We start from the raw sequence: 26,208 nt of genomic DNA on the forward strand, positions 1-26,208 counted from the left end.
TGAGCATGTAACTGTATTATATATGATATGTTATTTATTTCAGCAGGTATTCACAGATATTTTCTTTGTGTACTGCTCATGCTTAACAAATGTTTTCAAATGCTGTTTGTAAAGATTTCTTAGAAACAAGTTCTGCTTTACATGGCCATTTTTATTATGGAAAACACATTATTTCCTAATTTTAAATCAACTTTACAGATAAAGGATAAAAGCACGATGGACTCAAGCCTACAATATAGGAGCACAGGAAACATTTCACTTTGTTATGAGTTTCATCCTAACTCGTGTCAGAAGATTGATTATCCTCTGGCTGTGAAAGTTGTGATATATTTTGTCATTGGAGCTGTTATTATTCTTACAATATTTGGAAGCCTTCTAGTCATGACTGCCATCATTCTTTTCAAGCAGCTCCACACACCAACTAACTATCTCACTCTCTCTCTGGCTGTAACTGACCTGCTTGTAGGAGGACTTGTGATGCCTCCCAGTATGATACGCTCTATAGAGACCTGCTGGTATTTGGGAACATTATTCTGTAAATTACACAGCAGCCTTGACGCTGTATTGTGCACAGCCTCTGTATTAAATCTGACATTTATTTCTATTGAGCGATATTACGCAGTATGTCATCCCCTGCTGTACCACCGTAAAATGACTCCTCTTACTTCTCTGTTCATGATTGCTCTTTGTTGTGGCTATTCTTCTGCTCTGGGAGTTTTAGTCATGGAGTTAAACACTCTGGGCATTGAACACTACAGTGATGTTAAATGTGAGGGTGACTGTTCAGCACTTCTAGGGCCAATTACTTCATTAATAGTTGCCTTCTTCTCTTGTTATATCCCTTCTATTGTAATGGTGAGCATATATTTCAAAATATATCTTGTTGCACACAGACAACTACGTTCTGTACAAAATAGTCTCTCTCAGCGAAAGACATCCAGAGGGCAGCCCACTATTAGTAAGGCAGAGAGAAAAGCCACTAAAACACTTGCTGTTGTTATGGGAGTGTATTTATCATTTTGGACACCATTTTTTATCTACAGTCTAATGGTGACATATTTTGGTTATATTGGTCCACAACAACTGTATGAAGTGTTTGTTTGGATTGGTTATTCAAATTCTGCATGTAATCCTATTGTGTATGCTTTCATGTACAGTTGGTTTAGAAAGTCTCTTAAAGTTATTTTATCAGGAAAAATATTTGAGAAAAATTCACCTAGATTAAATCTGTGTTCATAGTAGAATAAAGCAACAAAATGAACTGAACAGCCTTCTAAGAACATTTAGTCATTAATACAAGCATTGTTTATAATCCTAATTGAAAGAACATTTAATTTGAACAAAATTGTAGATTAGTAGCTGTATTGTGATGTCATCAGCGTTCTTTGTTCTCTACACTAACATGGCAGTAACATGGTAGTGCGTATGAGGCCCAGCACTGCAGCGGTTGTGTTTATAATAAAATGACACCAGCCCTTAATGAATTAGGTACCCTTCCCTGGGGATGTTTGTGAAAAATAAATAAATAAATAAATAAAATTTGTGATCGTGTGGTTTGTCAGTTTGTATCCCCTTCTACCTTTGAATATTATCTGTTTTTTCATACGTATTTTAATTATTTATTTATTTATTTATTTTTTGCAGTTAAGTAAATTTAGATAAATTTAGATAAATTACCATAATAACGTTGTGCATGCACTTTGGTAAGGACAGTGAAGATTTGTTCTATTGATCCAGTGTTGGTCCCATTTATTTAACAGCTAATTAATGTTACAAGCACCCAGCTGGAGGGACATGCCCACTCACACACACACACACCCACACACACACACACACACACACACACACACACACACACACACACACACACACACACACACACACACACACACACACTCCTGTTCCTTGTTTGCTCTCTTTTGTTGCCTATAGGTTCCTACTGTCTGTACTGCACATTCTCAATCATCCTGCACCTAAAGGCATCACCTGTTCTTCAAACGTTTTGCTTGAGTTGACTATAGAAAATAAAGATTCTCTTGAATTTGACTCCCCTCACTTGCTGCCACAGTCACAATAAATTAATAAAAAATACAAAATATTAAATACATTTTAAAAAATTATATATAAGTTCCTTCAAAATAAAGGACTCGCAATAATTGTAGAATGTATTAATCAGAATTGGCTTTGTTTAGTGGAGCTTGAACACTCACCAGAAGCTGAGAGATGTTTTGCTTGGGAAACTTGCTGGCTATTGGTGGGAAGGGACTCTGGAACAATAGTGCTTTCCTACACAGCAGATTGGCAGATTGTCAAGGTGGACACCCAGGTAAGCTGGTCTAGGGAGTAGAAAGTCATTGTTATAAGTGATCAGTCATTCTAGCTGGAATATGATATCAGGGTAGCAAATCCATATCCCAGCTTTACCTTTTTGTGCTAACGGAGAATTGACTCTCTGCTTTTCAATGGATGATCAAATATAGAGTGATAGAGTGCAATAAATGGTTCTAGGTTTGATGCTGCTGGCCCAGTTGATATTGTTGCAACAGGACGTTGACAGCTCTCAGCCATCTGCAGTATCTATAGATCAGGTCAAGACTTCTGTAATGACAATGATATGAATGTTAATGGTAATAACAGATGTTTAATAACAACTATAATAATCATATATCAATAATATTGCCAAAAAACATTTGGATATGGTGGAAAGGTTGGGAAGTCGATGAAGGTAAATCCAAAACTAGGATGATTTTCATGAATAAATGCTAATGTATGGGCCCGGAAATTATACTATATAACATTTTCAAAACATTTGATTGGAAACAGTTATAAAAGACACTCAATATTGTTTCATAATGAATGTGAAACAAGACGCATCTGCTAGTAATGTGAGAGGTAGAACACTGCAGACACACCAATTGGGCAGACTGGTGACATATTGTAATCTCTGGCCATGGGTTTTTCCATTCCAATTAGGCAAAAGCACAAAAGATACTAATTAATTATTTAAAGACTGAATTCAATTTATTAAAAGTGAAAAGAGGTTGATTGGAGCACTTGGTTGATTGGAAAATTACATGCAATCACAACTCTAAACCATTGTTTTTGCTACAATTAATTAAAAAAAATAGTTTTTTCATAATTCTTTTTTGAAAACTTAAATGCAGTCCTTACTACCAAGTAGATTACACAAGTTTATTTAAGCTTACCACAAATGTGGAAAGCATTCAACTCCCAGAAGAACTCACCAATTGTCAAAACTCATTAAGGACTAATCTATATGTGATTTATTAGTCAACTGACCTATCCTAATGTACAGCAATGTACATTAGAATTCACCTCCTTGACCCCCTTTAATAGATCTCCGAAGAAGATGAACAAATTTGTCTTTGGCTCTGCTCAGATTGTCTCTGTATAGGCGTGATGGTGTTCATGTTAGTGATGTCAGTCTGTCACACTCGTATATCTTTGGCAGTATGTTTAGGTTTATAATCTCAAGTCCCTTGCAGAATGTATCAGGTTTTCTTTAAGAAATTCCATGTATTTGGCTCCATACATCTTCCTTTCAGCTCTGAACAGTTTCCCAGTACATGCAGATGAGCAGTATCCCACCTTGTGGAGATATTGTTCTCAGGGTGATGAGCAATGTTTGGATTGTACCATGCTTCAGGTTGGTGTTGGTGTTCTCAAGGTGATGAGCAGTGTTTTGGGTTGTACCATGCTTCACTGTGGGGGTGGTGTTCTTAGGGTGATGAGTTGTGTTTGTACTACACATAATGCCTTGCATCAAGGCCAAAAATTCATATTATCTAATTTGCAATGTTAATGCTGAGTATACAGAATTCAAGTGTAAACTCCAATGAGCATTACTGGAAGCCCTACCCAGGGCTGAGTAAAGCTTCATGACCTTGGTGGACAGGAACTTTACAAGCAAACAAATCCAACATACAACTATGGAAAAACCAGGGACTATACGTAAGAAAGGATATTTCTTGAAAAAAAGTGCAAATGAATGTGAATAGGAATAGGAAAACAACACAAACAACAAACAACAATAAGGAGTGGAAACCAAAAAGAGTGACACACAGGCTAACAAGGAATAAACAAGACCCAGATAAGCACAATAAAGGGTGGGGAGGATAAAATGGGACACAATACGGAGACAAGATCAGGAACAAATCACAGACAACATGGCAATGTTGCCATGGATACCATGATATTAGATGGATAAAACCATGACAAACCCCCTCCAGCCTGAGGTGTTGCACAAAAGAAGGCCTAGGGCAAGAGGGAATATGGGAGGCAGGCCAGGAATCAGCTGATGTATGGAATTCTGGATCAGGTCAAGAGCAGGAACCAGGACAGTAGCTGGGCCAGAACCTGAGTCCAGGGCCAAACAGGAACAGGGGCAGAGAGGGCAGCAAGAAGACTAAGCTCTGGGACTGGAGAAGGAGCAGGGTCAGGACTAGAGGCAGAGCAGGTGCTGGGATTGGGACAGACAGGTCCAGGAGGCCACAGTGCATCAGGTCCATGAAGGTGGCCTGTGAGGTAGAAGACCGTTGGGTAGCATGACGGTGAAGACAGCAGGTGGATCCAGAATGGGATTGATGTTTTACACAGGCAGGCAGGACCATTCCAAGCCCTAAAGCTGAAATTTATTTTGTGGAGAAGAACCAGCTGGGCCATTTGACAGTATAGGCTGTGTGCTGTTGACAGGGCTACACCATTTACTTCTATAGCATCCCATTCATCCTGATCACTCTTGGTTTATGCAGTTGAAAGAGCCTGACGGCCAGGCTTTGAGGTGGATCACAGCACTAAAGGAAAACTGTTTCAACTTCCAACATTGAGGAAGCCTGCATGCAGCCTTTTCTTGTTGTCCCTGAAGAGTGCCGGCACTGCCTCAGGGAGAGAGCGAAGTGATAAAGAGGACCACCTGTGAAATATGAAGACTTCCTTTTCAGCCAGGATGTGGATTTAGTGCTTGGTGGGAGGAACCAGTTCCCAGGCAGCATGTATGGCAGTTGCTGGTGCCATGCCCGCTGAGGAAAAATTCTGCTGAGTGCGGTGCACCGGCCGTTTGGCAGTTATACTGGCAGGGATTACGAAGGCAAGTCAAGAACAGGCCAAAGCAGCTTTAGTTCAGCCTGTGCTTCAGCATAACCACAGAAAGGGCAGCTCAGGAAGCACTGCACCTCTTTTTCACCATAGCTTCAGTCCAGTTCAGACTTGGCTCCCTTATAAACATCATTAAGGGTAACATAAGAATACCTGTTCATGCATAACCCTGCAATGCTGAGCAGTAAGGAAGCAGATGCATGTGCGGAGAAGAATGAGATTTATTCAGAGCAAATCTAGAATCATGGGGTCAAAGAGCCTACACGGAGTGTACGGGGATACATGTTTACAAGACAAGGGCTAGGATAAATGAAGGCAAACAGGGGAAGCAGGCTAAAAAAAGACGCTAGGAAAACTCAGGGCTAGGTGTAACATCCACAGACCGGAATGTTCCCCGTTTCCCGGGCAATCTAGTTACTTCTGAGTTTTCATTTGTCTCCATGGTTCCTCCATGGTTCTCCTCCCCTTTCACATCAACTGTTTCTAGTTTGTCCCAGATTGTAGTGTTATAAAAACCCCGTCCCTACGTATCTTGTTTGTTGGTCATTGTCTTTGTCAAAGAATGTCTTTCATGGTTTCAGGTTTACTTCTCCTGCTCTATGCTCGTGGTATTTCTAGTTAGGTCTCGTTTGTTCTCTGATTTTCGTTTCTTTCGCTATCTGTTGTTTTCCTTGATCAATTCTATTACCTGTTTCATCGTTGTGAATATTGTTTTGTCTATCTTACGTAGCCCAGTTCTGTTTTATTCCCACTTGTTTAAGTCTTTACACTCGCCATTATTTATCATTGTTGTTCTCTGTTAGTTTTTCCTAGTGTAGGCCCCTTTTTCCCGGATCCCTTATTCACCTTGTTAGCCTGTTGTTCTGTCTGTTCTTTGATCAGTTTTTGTTTGCCTGTTTCTATTATTAAATCTATTATCGCCTTCAATATGGCTTCCCATATTTTGAGTTCAGCCCGCTCTCATGTCAACGGTAGTGGTACTCCGCACATGTGTTCGCCCTCGACCTCAAAACCGTTACACTAGGAAACACAAAGGCTAGGAAACACGGAGTACAAACCAAGACAACCATAGGAAATAAACATACAACCATTCAAATTAACAGCCAAAACACAGGGATCAAGACAGGGTTTAACTGCATGAACTTAACAAGACCCGAAACAAGGGACAGGTGTGGAAAATTAAATGATGGAAGGAGAAAATGAAACTACGGAAAGGAACTAAGGTACACAAGACAGGGAAAACACGGAACATAGAAGTTGGGAGGGACTGATTGTGACAAACCCTTTCTGTTAAATTGATTAAATTGATTTTAAATTATCTCCCGATTTGATAGTGATACAAATGAAATGTAATACAAATCAAATGTTCTTTTCCTCTGTTTCTGTGTGGTAGAGATGCGATCAAAAACTTTGCCTGAATCGTGTTAGGGGGTGTTCACGTAATGTCCACTTGGTGCAAGACCTTGCCCTTTTGATCTGCTAGCCACACCAGGAAACACCATGTGTTTTGGAGTATATTAACCTCTCCTCAACACACTCAACTCACAATGTTTGCAAGTGATATTTCTATGATGCAAAGTTTAGATGTAGACATTTGTATTAATTGTATAACTGTTTTATAAAGGTTAGGGTTTATAAGCTTATAATGGAGGTGGGGCATTAAGCGTAGGTCATTTGCCGATAAACTGGAAAATCTCTTTTTCACAGCCTAATTTTGGCAGGTGTGATTATGCTGAAGCTAAGAAGAAAGCAAGGGAACAAAATAGATGAGAGGATATTGGCAAAATTGGAAAAAAAAACAAAACCAAAAACTCTGTGCTAACCAATTTTATCTGACTGCTTTTACAAACTGGGTCAGTACATACAACAAAGCACTGGAAATGATCCTTTTACAAAACTAGGGGTAATTGCCAAATGCCCCTGGCAAAACAGCAGATGAGGGAACTGTACATATCCACAAAAGTAATTACGCTATTCATGTTTCACAAACAGCTGGGATTTTATATGAGATTTGAATCTTTAGAATGTTATTGACATTACTCGCTGCAGGATCCACAGTTACATTAAAGGTAATCGCCAAAATTAAGATGAACTTCATCTTGCAGACACATGAAAAACATGAGAAGAAAAGGAACAGCTGTGTTGGACTCAGGTCATTTGAGGTTAGTGACATTAGAATGCTGTAAGAAATTGTGTCCCAGACAGTTCAGGGAACTGCATTAACTTGTGTAAAGGGGGTATAATTGATCTCCTTTAAAATAAGCTCCTAAGAGAACAGGATGAGAATACCTGTGGGATGATTCTTCTCAGGTTTTGAATGTCTGGTAGAATATCACATGATCAGCACAGAGGAGTGATTTAGTAGAAAGGCGTTCCTGCTGCAGGACTGTCGTACTATAAATGAAAGCAGCTCTCTGATCAGTGCTGAACTGTCCTGGTGTGCACACAGAGGTAAGGATTTATGTGTGAAACTTTACAGAAAAATGGACATGTTTAAATGAAGGCTGTTATTTTTTTTAAATAACTGGTAGAATAAGGATTTTTGGTTACCACTATATACAATAGTTTCTTAATTGTTAAAGAAAATTGCTTTGTGATATCATATTTCTAAACAGATAAAAGGAAAGTGCCTGATGGACATGGACCCAAATTGGAGCACAGCAAACCTTTCTCTTTGTTATGATCATCATCCTAACTCATGTCAGAAGGTCATTTATCCATTGGCTGCAAAATTTGTGATTTACTTTATCACTGGTCTCATTATAGTTCTTACATTAGTTGGAAACCTTCTTGTCATCATAGCCATCATTCATTTCAAGCAGCTCCACACTCCAACCAACTACTTCACTCTCTCTCTGGCTGTAACGGACCTGCTTGTAGGAGGGGTTGTGATGCCTCCACGTTTGACACAGTCTGTAGAGACCTGCTGGTATTTGGGGACATTATTCTGTAAAATACACACCAGTCTTGATATTATATTGTGTACTGCCTCTGTTTTCAATCTAGCATTTATCTCTGTTGAACGCTATTATGCAGTGTGTCACCCCCTGCTCTACCACAAAATAATCACTCCTCTTGCTACACTGTTCATGATTGTTGTTTGCTGGAGCTACTCAGTTTCAGTGGGAATTATTGTCATTGAACTAAACATTTTTGGCACTGAACATTATGGTGATGTTATATGTGAGGGGGGCTGTACATTAGTTATAGGGCCAATGTCAGCTTTGATAGTGTCTTTGTTCTCTTTTTACATCCCCTCTGTTATCATGATGAGCATATATATGAAAATATATGTTGTTGCACAGAGACAGTCACGTTCAGTCCACAACACTCTCTCTCAACTAAACACATCCAGAGGGCAGCGCACTGTTAGTAAGGCAGAGAGAAAAGCCACTAAAACACTGGCTGTTGTTATGGGAGGGTTTCTATCATTTTGGACACCTTTTTGTATCTACAGCACAATTGTGGCATTTTCTGGTTTTAGTGCTCCACCACAGCTGTATGAAGTGTTTGGTTGGATTGGTTATTCAAATTCATTATGTAATCCTATTGTGTATGCTTTCTTCTATAGCTGGTTTAGAAAGGCTCTCAAAGTTATTTTATCAGGCAAAATATTCAAGAAACGTTCCTCAAGAATAAAGCTGTGTCCTGAGTAGAATAATTCAACTTCTTCAAAAGATGAAGTGAACTTATTGAAAATGAACGTTTCCAATGCAGTACTGCACACATTGTCACAAGTAATGTTTTGAAAATGATTTCTTTGGTGATATAACATGTATAATTGTTACTCACTTCATTAGAAACACCCAACACTTAACTCCTTTCTTAGATACACCTTTTTTTATAGGTGCATTTGATAAGCATGCAGAGCCATAGGCTACAGAGTGCAGCCCATCTGTCACTGTGTACAGTTTGTTAGCCATCCCCTGAGCAATTAATCACTGGCTAGTTTTTAACCAGTGCTGAACAAATCATATTTGGATGGCAGGCCACTCTCAACATAGTAATGATTCTGACATTGCAGATTCATAGTAAAGTATTTTGCACTGTTATGCATGTATCAGGCACAGCTGTGTTGCTGGATTTTATACACGTCAGTGCTGTTGTGTTGAAATGGCTTGCCATCCAAAATATCCTGCTTACAATGGTTCTGTAGTCAGAAACTGAACTGAAATACTACAGAATGTCTAATTGTGCACAGCAACAATACACCTGTCTGACCAGTTCCAAAGCATGTTTATATAATTCATAAATAAATAATTATTTAATGAATAATTGCATATATTTTACATGTTTATGCCCTTATTGCTACTTCCATTCTATAATATTGTCAATCTCTGTTACTACACTGATAATACAGTAAAACTATCATTAAATTTCCTCTCGTGCAAAACCCTGAGTTACAACAAAAATTACTATTTCAATGAATGTTTTTAATGTATGAAAGAATACTGAAGATGGTGTCGGTGTACACTATTAAACTATTGAATAATGAAAACACAGACAGCTTTGCTTGATTATAATATAATAAATGACAATTATATTAAAAAGATAAATAGATAATAAAAAAGATTTTTAAAGCACAAATCTATATATCCACAAATAAGCAAGACTGGAATTCTTACAATGAGAACTGCTTGTTGTCATTTTAGAAATAAATCGAAGACACTCTTAAAACTGTAAATATTAATAACTCAAAAATAAATCACTTAAAAGATGCAGGGTGTTTAGGTTCTATTAAACTAAGGTTGTGAGGGCCCAGGCTGTGCCAACAGCAACCAGCAGGGGGAGTAGGTGTGCTATGAGAGAGGGGGTCTCAGCGCTGGGGCCTTCACTTCTCAGCTTCCTCAGAGATCTTCAGCAGTGATGATGTGTGGGGGTTTGGTCTCCTAACACTACATAAAGGTTGGGGGTTTTACCTACTAAAGCACATGATGTATAAATACTGTGTGTCATGATTATTAATCAGTCTCATTAATTATTCAGTCTCCGTTTATCAGTCTCATAATTGGTCTCATATATTCAAATAAAAATGATCACAGTACTCAATTTATAACCAAAGAAAATAACATTAATTATATGACAAATGAATGCAATTTCTTTTATATATTGGTAACAACCATAATTTGAATGCCGTCTGTCACAGACTGCTCCCTTTCCCACTGGTCACGTGGTTCGCCCGCCACGAGCAAGGGGAGTTCATTGTCTGTCTTGTTTGTAACCAGGCCCCTGCTGTCTGCGCACACCTGCACATGGTTTAGTGTTGCAATGTTTGTGTGTATTTAAACCACTGTTGGTGTGTGCATCTTTGTCAGTCAGTGTCATTACCCCTCAGCAAGATCCTTAACGCTCAATTGCTCAAGTTGCATACTGTCAGAATTGTGTCACTTTGGATAAAAGCATCATCTAAATGCTGTAAATGTAAAAGTGCCAAGGGGGAAAACCTGGTACAGGACCTACAAGAAACCACAAGAAACCACCACACATATGGACATAACAACCCCATAACACATCTAAGAGAGAGAATCAAGATCTGGACAGGGTATCAACCACTATGTTCTCTGTGCCATTCCTGTGTTTAATGAATTGTAGAATTAGAGTTGGATTATTCTGGATATGCTGTAGGAACACTAGTGGATTATAATCCATGTATACTGTGATATGCTGAGAACATCCACCGATATACACCACAAAATGTTGCAGCACAGGTTAAAGCGCTAATGCTTTCTTCTGCTTCTCTAGGATTGCATGCCAGCTGATGATTAATGAACTTTCGAAGTAGCTAACAGGATGATACAGTCCCTGTATAAGGACAGTATCAGCACCATTACCACTGGTGTCCACTTCTAGTTTGAATGGATGAGAAAAATCAGGTCCTGCAAGGACAGGAGCATAATACGTAATCCATAATTAAACCTTTACAAAATCTCAGCTGATCTGACAAGCTTGAGACCAGACAAACGGGTTTTCTAACAAAGTAGGTTAGTGTGAGATGACACAGTTTTCAAGCAGTTCTTACAGAAACAACAACAAAAACCTCTTACAGTGAGCGGAACATGAGTGGGAGACAACGGGGCAACAAGGGACTCTACAACATGCCGTGTGTTAGAGCCAATATAAGAATTCAACATGCTGATATGACAAACATGGATTTTTCACTGAGGGTCTGGAGTAGCAAGCATGTAGTTACTCAGGGACAAATTTGACTGTATTACATAGGGGCCAGAAACCTAGCACACAGGGAAGACCGGATTACAGTCACAAGAGCCAGTACTTTGTCACCAACCTTGAAAGCACGAAGTCATGAACAGAGCACAACTGATCACCAAGTTTGGTAGCAAAGTCACTATGTAGTAGGGAAAGGGTAGAAGAAGGGTATAAGTCTTAGCCCACAGACCACTAGGACTCCCCCCAAACCCCCCCCCCCCCCAAAAAAAAGCTAAGAATTTTAATATTCAAATACAATTTGTTCACATGAAAGGGAATGTCACACTTTGGAGACCACGCGTTGCTGAGCCTGTTTGTATTACTTATCCATTCTTGTGTATTAGACCTTTTGCCTGTTCTTCAATTTTTTGCACTTTTTTTGTTCTGTGATTTGTTGCCTGCTCCTTTGGATTTGTTTATATCTGTCTGTTTTGCCTTCTCTGTTGCAAATGTTTGCTCTGATTCTTGGACTGTGATTTTTGGACATCCCCTTTTGTTATTGAAAGATTAAAACTATCATAATTATCTGCGAGCGACTCAACCTCTGTTTCCAGCTAAACCTGACAGAAGACTTTGCCATATACAATGTAGTCGACAGAATCTGAACCAGTATTGGACCAGGTAACAGCCCAAGGTTAATTATGAAAGTTTGACAGGTTGATGAGTTATCCAGGCAGACCCAGCATCTCACGTACATTGCTGAATTAATTAATTTAGCAGCTAGCTTTGGTTACTACTAGTGAGCATAATCTGGCGTGTGCTGCAAGCATGTTCCCATGTAAACCGTTTTCGTTTCCATTTCGAATTGCATTACCTGAGAAGCATGATGGCAATCCAGCAGGCTATCAGGGGTTTTTATTACAGTGCTCTTTCTATTTTGCACATTAACCTTCATGTGTTCATGCAGAACATTGGGCCGCATCATGGAATTAGGGAGGAGAGGTAACAACCTCATGTCCTTTCATGTCATTCTAGAAGTTACAAACTACTGACTAATATAATTACTAATAGGTTCATGTACAATTTCTAGTAAAGACAACTGGGAGTGATTAATAATTTGTTTACAATAAGCATGAGGTAAGCAACATAAAGATGATCAGGATGAATAATATGAATTAATAAGGAACAGAATGAAACAATGGACACTTATAGTTAGATTCACAACAAATAATCAAAGAGATAGACATCAAATAACAGGAGCAAACATCATAATTTTTACGATCATATTAAAATATCCATATATTACTGGCTGATTACCATTTGACATCATATTAGTTTAAATGGCAATGGTTTCTTTGTGAATCTATGGGAAAGAGAACCATATTTATCTGTAAAATATCTCTGTGGGATGAGAAAAGTTAATTGTCTTGTTAAGGGATTGTGTGTGATGGAATTTATGGTCACAGGTCCTTGAAGTATAACCAGGCAGGTATGAGCATCTCCCATTCCAATCTGTGGCTTTTATAACACCTAAGAAGAGGGGGAAGGTCAGAAAGCTAGACAAGCATAGTAAACCATAAGCTAGTCTGTTTATGGCTTTGGTGATCAGCTTCATGGTACCAGAGGGGTCCTGGATCCTGTCCATGGCCCAAGGGTGAGAAAAAGCCCACCCTGAGCAGGTCAACATTTCAAAATATATATAATTTGTATTCTATGTTCACTACAAAGTGCTCCTAAATCCACATTTTTTTATGAAGGAATGGCATGACCTTTTCCACATTGTAATAGGGAAGCTGAATTTGATACATTAGGGAATAAATTACAATTTTCTGAAAGAAGAAAGAAGACGTAGGTGTTAAATGTATTTTGATTTGCTATTATTGTCATCTGGAGTATCACATGATCAACACAGAGGAGTGATTTAGTAGAAAGGCATTCCTGCTGCAGGACTGTGGTACTATAAATGAAAGCAGCTCTCTGATCAGTGCTGAACTGTCCTGGTGTGCAGACAGAGGTAAGGATGCACATGAAAGGCATTATGGGGGAAACTTTACAGAAAAAGGGAGATGATAAATGAAGGGTGCTCTTTTTAAAAATAATTGCTAGAATCAGCGGTTTGTTATCACTATCGTGAATTTTTCTTAATAAATAAAATTACTATGTGATGTCATATTCCTTAACAGATAAGAAAAAGAACATTATGGACATGAACCAAAATTGGAGTACAGGAAACATTTCTCTTTGTTATGAACATCATTCTAACTCGTGTCAGAAGCTCATTTACTCACAGGTTGTAAAATGTGTGATTTACATTGTTATTAGTGTCATTATACTCTTTGCATTAGTTGGAAACCTTCTGATTATCATAGCCATCATTCATTTCAAGCAGCTCCACACTCCAACCAACTACTTCACTCTCTCTCTGGCTGTAACTGATCTGCTTGTAGGAGGGGTTGTGATGCCTCCCAGTATGATACGCACTGTAGAGACCTGCTGGTATTTGGGGACATTATTCTGTAAAATACACAGCAGTCTTGATGTTATATTGTGCACTGCCTCTGATTTAAATCTGGCATTCATCTCTGTTGAACGCTATTATGCAGTGTGTCATCCCCTGCTGTACCACAAAATAATCACTCCTCTTACTATGATGTTCATGATTGTTGTTTGCTGGGGGTACTCTTTTGCAGTGGGATTTATTGTCATTGAGCTAAACATATTTGGCACTGAACATTTTGGTGATGTTATATGTGAGGGGGGTTGTGCAATAGTTATAGGACCAGTGACAGCTTTGATAGTTTCTCTGTTTTCTTTGTATATCCCCTGTATTATCATGGTGAGTGTATATATAAAAATATATTTTGTTGCCCAGAGACAGTCACGTTTAGTCCACATCACTCTCTCTCAACTAAACACATCCAGAGGGCATCCCACTGTTAGTAAGGCAGAGAGAAAAGCCACTAAAACACTGGCTGTTGTTATGGGGGGATTTCTTTCATTTTGGACACCATTTTGTATCTACAGCACAATTGTGACATTTTCTGGTTATAGTGCCCCACCACAGATGTTGGAAATAATTAATTGGATTACTTATTCAAATTCAGCATGTAATCCTATGGTGTATGCTTTCTTCTACAGCTGGTTTAGAAAAGCACTCAAAGTTATGTTATCAGGCAAAATATTCAAGAAACGTTCCTCAAGAATAAAACTGTGTTCTGAGTAGAAGTCATCTTCGAGTTGAATTCACATTCCTCAAAAATCAACTGAACTCACACAGATTGAATGCCACACTGCACACATGGTCATTCGTAGTGTTTTGAAGTGTTTTCTGATTTAAAATGTATACAGGGCACTTACTTTATTAGTAACATCTCACATGCACCTGCATTCACTGGCCCCTTTAGTAGATACACCTGTTTTATAGGTGCATTCTATATGTGTGCAAAGCCAAAAGCAGCAGATTACAGCCCATCCATCACTGTGCACAGTTTGTGCTGAAAAACTAGAGAATGTCTAACTGTAGTTGTGCATGGCAACAAAACGCCCGTCTGACAAGGTCCAAACCATGTGTGTATAATTAATACATAAATTATTATTTCATGAATAATTGCATATATTTTACATGTTTATGCCCTTACTGCTGCTTCCATTTAAAACTATAATGATAATACAATAAAATTATCGTTACATTTCCTTTGATGTGCAAAACTCCTACTGACAAAACAATTACTACTTACAAGTAATTTTCAAAATGTATATCTTGGTATCAAACTTTTACATAGGTATGGTTGTTTTGGTGATATACAGTGACATTTTACACTTAAAATATCCTACCTATGTTTACTTGAAATTTTAATGAGTGTGTATGAATGCAAAAACATATAATAATTTATGTCTTATATATTCAAATAAAAATGTTCACAATACTTAATTTCTAACTAAGGAAAATATCATTAATGATTTGACAATTGAATGATTTAATGAATGTGATTTCTTTTAAATATTGGCAACAACCAGAGTTTGAATGATATCAAGACAGACAACTTGGTGAACATAAATGATACATTTATTGTTATGTATTTTGAGTACCACACTGTAATGGTGCCTGAGTGCCACAGGGCGAGGAGCAGGATGCACAAACTCTCTCGACATTGTGAAACATTTAATGACACAAACATATATGCAATGGTGGCACTCACACATAACAGTAATAGCGAACACTTATGTTAACAATTAACAAGGGCTAAACAAACATATACCACGGCTACACAAACCTGAATGCAAACGTACAACTTCAGACACTAACAAGCAAAGAAACAATGACCAATGGTGAGGCACACACTCACAGGGGTTTAAATAAACAGACACACATTAACACATAACCCCGTACAGGTGTGTGCCTTCACGGGGGTGTGGCTATAAACATGGGTGAACCCCCCTGCACGCGGCAGGCTGTACCACATGATTCGGGGGGGGGGGAGCGTCCCATGATACACACTGGTTGCTGCACCTCCAATTTTAAGCTCTTTTTTGAATGATTTGTACTTGTACACTTTAACTCTAGTGATCTGAAATTGTACATATAGCACAATTAGCATTCAAGATTCAAATTGAATTAGACACTAAGGCCAACACACTCATTCACATTCAGGACTTTTGCACACAACTGCACCCAAACAACTCCATATAAACTTCAGCTAAAATAAGCCTCTGCCTTTCCATGATGTCCAAAACTATTGGTGATCAAATTATTCACTAAAAACAATATCCATGATTGCATCGGTTTTACCAAACAGTGTCACATGCATACCCTATAGTCTATCTGGTTAAAATGCACAAGCAATGTTTTGCTGTGTGCATTGCCCTAGCTCACTCACTGGGTGACAATATAATGCAAGTGACGTGTCTAGGTTTTTGACTAAGTGACCTCCAATTGTTGAAACAGCTGCCAATCACACCGATTGTGTCTGGAAAACACTTGTGAAGTGTTTAAGTACCTGGGGGACTGCTTTATGGCACAACCAAGACACAGCATTGTGCACTGAATCAGTTTTATAACCTGTTTAAGTCAGTTTTATAACCTCTTAAGCTTTCCCAGCAGTAGGCAGGGATCCAGGTGGTGTGTCTACCCTGTTAAATGTGAGATGCACCAGGGTAGATGCACCACCATGACCTATGCCCTAGAGTTCCGCACCATAGCAGAAGGGAGCAGTTGCAATGAACCTGTTCTCAGAACTCAGTTCTGCTGTGGTCTCTCCAAGGAACAGCAGCTTGAACTAACCTGCCGGGGTGAGTAATTAACTTCGTTAGAACTTATTCAGATGGCCATCACAGTGCATAATATATAAGGTGTATGCTTCAGCTTTTACTGAACCTCCAAATGATGACTTCTCCAGATGCTGCACCACACATTCTACAGCAGAGTCCTGAGGTTCCTGAACCCATGCAGCCAGGCAGAGTACCCTCACCCCAGCAGGAACAGCCCATCTACACCATGAAACTCCAGTCAGCTAAAAGGATTTACAACATGGGTAACTGTGAACAAATAGCTAGCAAGATAGCATTATAGGACTAGTGACACTGGTTACAGGGAGGGCACCTGTTTTTAGTCTTTACCGACAAGGAGGACCTGGAATCGCTCAGGTTCACTATGGTGTTCTTTCTGTTTCTTCCCACCCCCCTCAATAATTTTCTATCCCTCTCTCTCCATGTATTAGGTAGCGTTCAGGAAGTATTTTGTACTCACTAACTGGAGAGAAGTACCGGCTAGTTGTATAGATTGCTAACAACAATTCCCTGTAATGTATGCAATATGCTGCCTGTTTGCTAAGGTAAACCAAAATTTTGGCCAAATGGTAAACAAAGCAGGTTGTTTCAGCATTAAAGAACTTTATTGAGTTGATTACACATAATGTCATGACTTACACAGGGATAAGCAATAGAACTTCCATTTTCCAGCATATATCTGGTATATGGCTCCAACTGTGAGCCTTGTGAGAATTTAAAATATTGGTGCTTTTGTGTAAAGTGCTCAGTTATTTTATATTATCATATATAAATAAATACAATGGATAATTTTTGCAGGGCAGTGATTGCACTGACAAGTGGCAAAAGCAATATAATGCAATATCTGCTGTGAAACAAGGGATTTCCCCTGAAGAAAATATGTATCTTTGTCAAAAATCATTTTCTGGGAAATACGGGTCATACTAGAAATATCTAAAAAGCCTGGTCCAGAGAAGAGTCTTGAACAAGTGCTTCTAAATCCACTTTTTTTTTTTCTAAAAGATTAGGAAATAAATGACACTTTTCAGACAGCAGAAAAAAGACATGTTAAATGTATTTTGATTTGCTGCTATTGTTAGATAGAGTGTCACATGATCAACACAGAGGAGTGATTTAGTAGAAAGGTGTTCCTGCTGCAGGACTGTGGTACTATAAATGAAAGCAGCTCTCTGATCAGTGATGAACTGTCCGGGATTACTTGGTGATGTCATCATATCCCTCTGCAGATAAAGGAAAGTGCGTGATGGACATGAAACAAAATTGGATCACAGGAAACATTTCTCTTTGTTATGAACATCATCCTAACTCATGTCAGAAGGTCATTTATCCACTGGCTATGAGAGTCGTGATTTACTTTATCATCAGTGTTGTTATACTTCTTACATTAGTTGGAAACCTTCTTGTCATCATAGCCATCATTCATTTTAAGCAGCTCCACACTCCAACTAACTACTTCACTCTCTCTCTGGCTGTAACTGATCTGCTTGTAGGAGGGGTTGTGATGCCTCCCAGTATGTTACGCTCTATAGAGACCTGCTGGTATTTGGGGACATTATTCTGTAAAATACACAGCAGTCTTGATGCTATATTGTGTACTGCCTCTGTTTTCAATCTATCATTTATCTCTGTTGAACGCTATTATGCAGTGTGTTACCCCCTGCTGTACCACAAAATAATCACTCCGCTTACTACACTGTTGATGATCGTTGTTTGCTGGAGCTATTCGGTTTCAGTGGGAATTATTGTCATCTACCTCAGTGCTGTAGGTATTGAACATTATGGTGATGTTATATGTGAGGGGGGCTGTACATTAGTTATAGGGCCCGTGACAGCTTTGATAGTGTCTTTGTTCTCTTTTTACATCCCCTCTGTTATCATGATGAGCATATATATGAAAATATATGTTGTTGCACAGAGACAGTCACGTTTAGTCCACAACACTCTCTGTCAACTAAACACATCCAGAGGGCAGCCCACTGTTAGTAAGGCAGAGAGAAAAGCCACTAAAACACTGGCTGTTGTTATGGGAGTGTTTCTATCATTCTGGACACCATTTTCTCTCTACAGTACAACTGTGGCTTTTTCTTGTTTTAGTGCTCCACCACAGCTGTATGAAGTGTTTGGTTGGATTGGTTATTCAAATTCACTATGTAATCCTATTGTGTATGCTTTCTTCTATAGCTGGTTTAGAAAGGCTCTCAAAGTTATTTTATCAGGGAAAATATTCAAGAAACGTTCCTCAAGACTAAAGCTATGTCCTGAGTAGAATAATTGACCTTCTTCAAAAAATGAAGTGAACTTATTGAAAATGAACGTTTCCAATGCAGTACTGCACACATTGTCATAAGTAATGTTTTGAAAATGTTTTCTTTGCTGATATAACATTTATAATTGTCACTCACTTTATTAGAAACACCCACCACTTAACTCCATTCTTAGATACACCTTTTTTTATAGGTGCATTTGATAAGCATGCAGAGCCATAGGCTACAGAGTGTAGCCCATCTGTCACTGTGTACAGTGTCTAACCAGTACTGAACAAATCATATTTGGATGGCAGGCCATTCTCAACATAGTAATTATTCTGACATTGCAGATTCATAGTAAAGTATTTTGCACTGTTATGCATGTATCAGGCACAGCTGTGTTGCTGGATTTTATACACATCAGTGCTGTTGGGTTGAAATTGCTTGCCATCCAAAATATCCTGCTTACAATGGTTCTGTGGTCAGAAACTGAACTGAAATACTAGAGAATGTCTAATTGTGCACAGCAACAAAACTCCTGTCTGACCAGTTTCAAACCATGTTTATATAATTCATAAATAAATAATTATTTAATGAATAATTGCATATATTTTACATATTTATGCCCTTACTGCTACTTCCATTCTATAATATTGACGATCTCTGTTACTACACTGATGATACAGTAAAACTATCATTATGATATGTGAAAGAATATTTAAGATGGTGACAGTGTACACTATTACAGTATTGAATGATGAAAAGAGACAGCTTTGCTTGATTACAATTCATTATTTATCACAGATACGTGACACACATAAACAAAGATTATTAAAGCACAAATCCATAAGTCCACACATTGGCAAGACTGGAATTCTTATAATGAATGCTGATTTTCAGTCTAAAAGGACAATTTTGTAAGGTAAATAAATAAATAAATGATTGATTAATTTCTTAATTAAATTTGATTAGTTATTTAATGAGTTATTTTTCATGCCCAGTTTCAGAGTCCTGGGGTCTGCACATTTTTGTAATCCTACTTCTCACAACCCAGGTGAAGTAGGGAAAGATTTCCTTATCATGATTCAACCATTACTTGACCTAGGTGAGAGTTTCCTGATCTCAACAGAAGCTCAAGAAATATGTAGACCGTAGTGAGGAGTATGTAAGCAGGCCAGATTCATCATCTGCTTCATTTTCACAATAAACGCTTTAACCTTATGGTCACTTGAGAAATAAATAGAAGATGGAAATATTAATAACTCTAAAACAAAAAAAAAATTAAAAGATGCAGGGTGTTTAGGTTCTATTAAACTAAGGTTGTGAGGGCCCAGGCTGTGCCAATAGCAACCAGCAGGGGCAGTTGGTGTGCTATGAAAGCAGGGGGTCTCAGTGCTGGGGCCTTCACTTCTCAGCTTCCTCAGAGATAATAAGCAGTGATCATGTGTGGCGATTTGTTCTCCTAACACTGCATAAAGGTTGGGGGTTTTAGCTACTAAAGCACATGATGTATAAATACTGTGTGTCATGATTATTAATCAGTCTCATTCATTATTCAGTTTATCAGTTTATCAGTCTCATAATTTATTTCTCATATATTCAAATAAGAGCGATCACAGTACTGATTTTAGAACCAAAGAATATAACATTAATGATTGCAGCACCATCAGCAATGCATACAGCAAGCTTGCATCAGAGGGTATATCAAAAAGCACACAGAATTTAGGTCTTTTAATACCGTGATCAACAGAACTTCATTCTCTCTCTCTGTTTTTTCTTGCAACAAGGTTAGACCTAAAACATCCGTCATCTCTTTCAGGTTTATTTTTTCTCTATGTGTATAGTTAACAGCAAACAGATAAAAATCGCAAAAAAATTTAAAAATTAAAAAATCTTTGTCTCTGCCAAAGCTCAGTGGGGAGGTTGCCTCCCCCTTGTTTCAGTCGCAGTTCACACCTCAGACCACGCCAGACTAGACTGCTGGACTGGACACTCTTTCTCCTCTTCACCTCAGAGAGGGTAGAATTTGTCAATTATAGCTTGGAAGGAATGAGGCCTGCATAGATCATGCATATTCATTAATCTCTGTTCACGATTTGGAGGAAAGAATTTAAGAGCTACAGGAATACATATGATCCACTACGAATCAATTATACAGAAAATAAAGAAATATGAAATAATGCGACGAGGTACTCAAAATAACATGAGCACACATCACAATTTGGAGATTATATTAGAATCCCCATACATTATTGGTTGATTATTTAATATATAATAGTAGATTAAATGGTAAATTGTTACTTTGTGAATTTGTGGGATGGTAAGTTAATTGCCCTGGTAGGGATATGAGCCTAACAGAATGTATGGTCTCGGATTCTTACATTGGCAACAACCACAATCTGAATAATATCAAGACAGACAACTTGGTGAGGGTAAATGATACATTTACTAACACAACTACTCTAACTCACAAAGAACAGCATCAACAATCAGTATATTTACAGTGAAACAAGCTAAAAGGTGGTGTGTGTGCATGTGTGTGTGCAAAAGGGAAGGAAAGTACACGCGTGCATGTAGGTCTGCACATGCTTGTGCATGAGAAGCAGCATTAGAAGGAGCTGGGACTTGCTTTCTTGACGTATGACGTCGTTGCTCCCTGCCCCTGAGAGCTATGCCGGCGAGGCAGGAGGTTGTAGGGGGTTCCTCCTTCACTGCTCACTGGCTTTCATGCAGCAGCCCTGTCGGTTCCCCACAGAATGAGCAAAGGTGGCATACATCATCTTCCTTCTGACCGGCTGGGCTCTGGCATGGGCCACCCTGGTCTGGGAGCACCAAACAGACATATGTTCCACTGCGGCAGAGTTCGCTGCTGCCCTTAGCCAACTTTCAACCATCCAGTTGCTGGAGGGGCCTGACACCCTTAGCCCTGTTCATGGGCCTGACAAGCAGGGGGTGTCCGGATCCCAGCCAATGCAGCTTGGATACACCCACCTTTCCCAACGTGAGCGCAACACTCGGATGCGAGAAGGGAGGTGTCTGTACTGCGGAAGCTCGGGTCATCTCTGCCTAGCTTGTCCTGAACTACAGGGAAAAGACAACGTCCGTCAGTGGAAAGAGGACCTCTGATGGACTCAACCAGTCCTCCACAAGCTCAGGGGTTGTTCCTCAATACCACAATGGCTTGGGGAACATCTGAAACATGTCTCCAGGCATTTGTGGACTCTGGGGCAGCAGGCAACTTTCTTGATGCTGTTTTGGCCAAGTTAGCCCTGCCACTTGTCCCACTGGACGAACCCCTACCCATTACTGCCATTGATGGCCGGTCCCTTGAGCCAGGGGTTGTTTGTCATCAGACCCGTCCAGTCACATTGTGAGTTGGCACACACACCGAACCGAATCCACACCGAATCCATTGCCCTTCATGACCTTAGCATTTGAGGCACTGCAGCAGGCCTCCATTTTTACTAAATTGGACCTGCACAGCACCTACAACCTAGTGAGAATCCGAGAGGGAGACGACTGGAAGACAGCATTCATCACCCCCTCTGGGCACTACGAATACCTGATCATGCCATTTGGGTTGATGAACGCACCTGCCATCCTCCAACGGTACATCAACGAGGCCCTAAGGGAGGCCCTTGAAAGATATATGTCCGTCTACTTATACGACATCCTAATATACAGCCAAACGGCAGACGAACATATTACCCATGTTAGGCGGGTCCTCCAGCTTCTGCTCGAGAACCACCTCTTTGTCAAGCAGGAGAAGTCCATGTTCCATGCCCATACTATCTCCTTTTTGGGATTTGTCATCTCCCACAATAAATTGTGCATGGACTCCGCCAAGGTGCGAGCTGTAGAGAACTGGCCTAGACCCACCTCGATGCGTCTGGTCCAATGCTTCCTGGGCTTCACAAATTTTTACTGCAGGTTTGTTAGGAAGTTTAGTGCGGTTGCAGCCCCACTGATTATGTTGACCAGGAAGGTGTCGGATCAGTTCTGTTGGGCCACCGAGGCCCAGCAGATGTATGAAGAACTGAAAAGCCATCTGATCAAGGCTCCTATTCTGCAGCTCCCTGATGCTGAGTTTGTCATTGAGATGGACACATCTGAGGTGGACGTTGGTGCAGTTCTGTCCCAATGATCTGCAGAGGACAAAAGACTGCATCCCTGTGCCTACTTCTCTTGACGTCTGTCCCCAGCAGAACAGAACTACAACGTGGGTGACCGCAAATTACTGGCAGTCAAGCTTGCGCTCGAGGAGTGGTGGCACTGGCTGGATGGGGCAAAACACCCATTCCTGATCTGGATGGACCACAAAAACCTGGCCTACGTACAGCATGCCAAGCGACTTAATCCGCGCCGGGCCAGAAGGGTACTGTTCTTTGCCTGGTTTGATTTTACCTTATCATACCAGCCGGCCACTAAGAACATTAAACCTGATGCCCTCTCCAACCAGTGGGAATCCTTGCCGCCTTCTGCTCTTCCCTTGACCGTTATCCCCAGGGCCTGCGTCATAGCGCTAATCCAGTGAGGGGTTGAGAAGGCAGTACGTCAGGCTCTCCTTGCTGAACCAGGATGGCTGTATGTCCCTAAGGCGGTTAGAGCTCAGGTCCTTGAGTGGGGACATGCATCCCCCTTTTCAGTGCACCCAGGAGTCACATGGATGCTTGAGTTTCTCCATCGGTGGTTTTGGTAGCCATGAATGGAACCCAACATCCAAACGTTTGTGAACTCCTGTCGCACCTACGCTCAGTGCAAGGACCCCAGGACAAGGTCCGTTGGTCTGTTACACCCACTGGCTGTCCCTTCGCACCCGTGGTCTCATCTGTCGCTCGATTTTATCACGGGGCTGCCCCCATCAAGGAGCAACACTGTGATTTTGGTGGTTGTCGACAGGTTCTCCATGGCCGGCCACTTCGTTGCACTGCCAAAACTGCCATCTGCAAAGGAGACAGCTAAACTATTACTTACTCAGGTTGTCCATCTTTATGGGCTGCCTAGCAACATTGTGTCAGACCGCGGGCCTCAATTCACTTGTAGGTCATTGGGGGCAGAAGCCAGCTTGTCCTCCGGCTTCAATCCAATGGCCAGACCAAGAGGGTTAACAGGACCTGGAGTGCACCCTCCGCTGTATGGCCTCTTCCTGCCCATCCTCTTGGTCTGAGCACCCATTATGGGCAGAGTTCACCCAACAACACCCTGTGGCACTCCTCCTTAGGCATGTCACCTTTTGAGTGCCAATTCGGGTATGCTCCTCCCATGTTTCCTGACCAAGAGGCTGACATAGGTGTATGGTCTGCTGAGACAGGTGCTGCCGGCAAAGGGCAGGCAGGGCTGTCTTATCTGCTGCCATGGCTCAAAAACGTTACGCTGATGGGACGGCAACCAGCGCGGACTTATCGGCCAGGACAGCGGGTTTGGCTATTGGCCAAGGACCTGCCTCTGCATGTTTATCTCTGTAAACTTGCCCCTCGCTACATCGGGCCATTCAAGGTCCTTCACCATGTTAACCCTGTTTCTTATAGCCTTGCCCTTCCCCCATCATTGAGAGTCCACCCTACTTTCCATGTGTCTCGCCTTGAACATTGCAAGACAGAAAAGAGGGAGTTAGCAGCTAATCTTGGTCAGGCTGGTTCAAGGTCAAAAACATGAGGCAGAATCCAAAAGGTGTCCAGGGGTCAGGCAAGGTCTGTTTTACAGATGAGGTCTGTAAAACAATCAGGAAGACAAACATGTACAAGGAAGGCTTGGTATGCAACATGAGAGTGGCAAAGAGAGTGCAAGAGAGTGCAAGAGAGAGGAACTTACCTAAGTGGGATGTAAGGGAGAGAACTAAACTAAAGGTGTGTTAGATTAATATTCTGGCATGCCAGATTGGTGGGGTGAGTGTAGCAGTGCTGGGATGAGCACTGTTCATGGATTCTGTGAGAGAACACCCCCCCCCCCCCCCCCCCCCATCTGATGAGCAGGTCCTGACAACTGAGAATGGGTATTCCTGAGGCTACCACAGCCCCAAGTTCCAGATGATCTGGGTGAGCTGTGTGAAACTCTGCTATCAGAGAGGAATCCATGATGTCAGCCGCAGGTACCCAAGATTGTTTCTTGGGTCCATAAACCTTCTAGTCTGTGCGATAGGCCTCCCCTGAGTCAGTGGGAATCCAGAAGCACTCAAACAGCATATCAAGGTTAACTGTCAATCTCCACTGGGGCCGGAGTGTTGACAGGGGTGATAGCTGCAAATACAGGGTTGTAGAATGCAGGTTTTAACAGAGACAGATGAAAAGTGGTGTTCATCTGGTACCATGGGGGAATCTGAAGCCTGAATAACACTGGGTTGATCTGTTTGAGCACTTTAAATGGCCCAATGTAGTGGGGACTGAGCTTCCTGCTGGGTAGTCTGAGCCACAAATTGTGAGTGGACGGTGGGTCCTCGATAACAGTTGATAAATTAGTAAGTGTGGAAAAGGAAGTCATCGATGTAAACCATCAGGAATTTGCCTACTATGTCCCAAAATATTTGATCCATTAATGCCTGGAAAACAGGGTCTATTGGATGGTTCATAAAGCATAATTAAGTACTCCTAGTGTCTCCATGATGTTATGAAGCCCGTCTTCCATTTCAAGTTGGCCTATTTCATAGTGTCCAATATTTATAGGACCAATGACAACTTTGATATTGTCTCTGTTCTCTTTGTACATCCCCTCTATTATCATGGTGAGCATATATTTGAAAATATATGTTGTTGCCCAGAGACAGTCACAGTTAATCCACAATACTGTCTTTCACCTAAATACATGCAGACTTCAGCCCACCATTAGTAAGGCAGAGAGAAAAGCCACTAAAACACTGGCTGTTGTTATGGGGGGGTTCTGTCGTGTTGGACGCCATCTTGTATCTACAGCACAGTTGTGACATTTTCTGGTTCCAGTAGTCCACCACAGTTGTTGGAAATAGTTAGTTGGCATTCTTATTCAAATTCAGCATGTAATCCTATTGTGTATGCTTTCTTCTACAGCTGGTTTAGAAAGGCCATCAAAGTTATTTTATTACATAAAATTTGTAGAAAATATTTCTCCAGAATAAAGCTGTGTTCTGAGTAGGATAATTAATTCTTTTGTTTTAATTTAAATAATGCATGATTTATTCTGAAAGGTTTTCCTTTTCAATATGGCATGTTTACAGACAGTTGAGAGTGTACATCAATTTCTGTAAAGTGTTCTTGAGAATCAGAAAGGCACTATATAAATGTGACTAATAATAATTACTGACTTACTGATTTCATTAGGCAAAATTTGTAGAAAATACTCCCCAAGAATAAAGCTGTTAGAATAATTTGCTTCTGACAGGTTTTCAGAACAATATGAAACAATATACAATATATAATATGGAACAATTTCAGAACAATATACA

At 40.3% G+C, this 26,208-nt stretch overlaps 4 protein-coding genes across 4 annotated transcripts; all 4 read left to right on the forward strand.

Moving 5' to 3' along the window:
* The first annotated feature begins 216 nt into the window (after positions 1-216).
* LOC113568314 (trace amine-associated receptor 1-like) lies at positions 217-1,239 on the forward strand. The gene is made up of 2 exons (XM_035529132.1): positions 217-536; positions 609-1,239. Exons 1-2 carry the CDS (start codon positions 217-219, stop codon positions 1,237-1,239), a joined length of 951 nt encoding a protein of 316 aa, XP_035385025.1.
* A 6,515-nt stretch (positions 1,240-7,754) lies between these two features.
* On the forward strand, positions 7,755-8,771 carry LOC113568315 (trace amine-associated receptor 1-like). The gene is made up of 2 exons (XM_035529133.1): positions 7,755-8,064; positions 8,122-8,771. The coding sequence occupies exons 1-2, from the start codon at positions 7,755-7,757 to the stop codon at positions 8,769-8,771; spliced, it is 960 nt and encodes a 319-aa protein (XP_035385026.1).
* A 4,691-nt stretch (positions 8,772-13,462) lies between these two features.
* Positions 13,463-14,485, forward strand: LOC113568318 (trace amine-associated receptor 1-like). Its single transcript, XM_026996507.2, has one exon. The coding sequence runs from the start codon at positions 13,463-13,465 to the stop codon at positions 14,483-14,485; it is 1,023 nt and encodes a 340-aa protein (XP_026852308.2).
* Positions 14,486-16,430: 1,945 nt separating this feature from the next.
* Positions 16,431-18,814, forward strand: LOC118241831 (trace amine-associated receptor 1-like). Its single transcript, XM_035529134.1, has 3 exons — positions 16,431-16,551; positions 16,659-16,793; positions 17,775-18,814. Exons 1-3 carry the CDS (start codon positions 16,431-16,433, stop codon positions 18,812-18,814), a joined length of 1,296 nt encoding a protein of 431 aa, XP_035385027.1.
* Positions 18,815-26,208: the final 7,394 nt, after the last annotated feature.

The sequence above is a fragment of the Electrophorus electricus genome, chromosome 8, assembly GCF_013358815.1.
Source record: "Electrophorus electricus isolate fEleEle1 chromosome 8, fEleEle1.pri, whole genome shotgun sequence".
In the NCBI taxonomy this organism is placed as follows: domain Eukaryota; kingdom Metazoa; phylum Chordata; class Actinopteri; order Gymnotiformes; family Gymnotidae; genus Electrophorus; species Electrophorus electricus.

Coding starts and splice junctions, on each gene's coding strand:
- LOC113568314 (XM_035529132.1), top strand. CDS start 217: ATGGACTCAAGCCTACAATATAGGAGCACAGGAAACATTTCACTTTGT. Junction 537..608: donor TATTTGGGAACATTATTCTG/TAAATTACACAG, acceptor TATTTCTATTGA/GCGATATTACGCAGTATGTC.
- LOC113568315 (XM_035529133.1), top strand. CDS start 7,755: ATGGACCCAAATTGGAGCACAGCAAACCTTTCTCTTTGTTATGATCAT. Junction 8,065..8,121: donor GTATTTGGGGACATTATTCT/GTAAAATACACA, acceptor TTTTCAATCTAG/CATTTATCTCTGTTGAACGC.
- LOC113568318 (XM_026996507.2), top strand. CDS start 13,463: ATGGACATGAACCAAAATTGGAGTACAGGAAACATTTCTCTTTGTTAT.
- LOC118241831 (XM_035529134.1), top strand. CDS start 16,431: ATGACCTATGCCCTAGAGTTCCGCACCATAGCAGAAGGGAGCAGTTGC. Junction 16,552..16,658: donor GCTTGAACTAACCTGCCGGG/GTGAGTAATTAA, acceptor TGACTTCTCCAG/ATGCTGCACCACACATTCTA. Junction 16,794..17,774: donor TAAAAGGATTTACAACATGG/GTAACTGTGAAC, acceptor ATCCCTCTGCAG/ATAAAGGAAAGTGCGTGATG.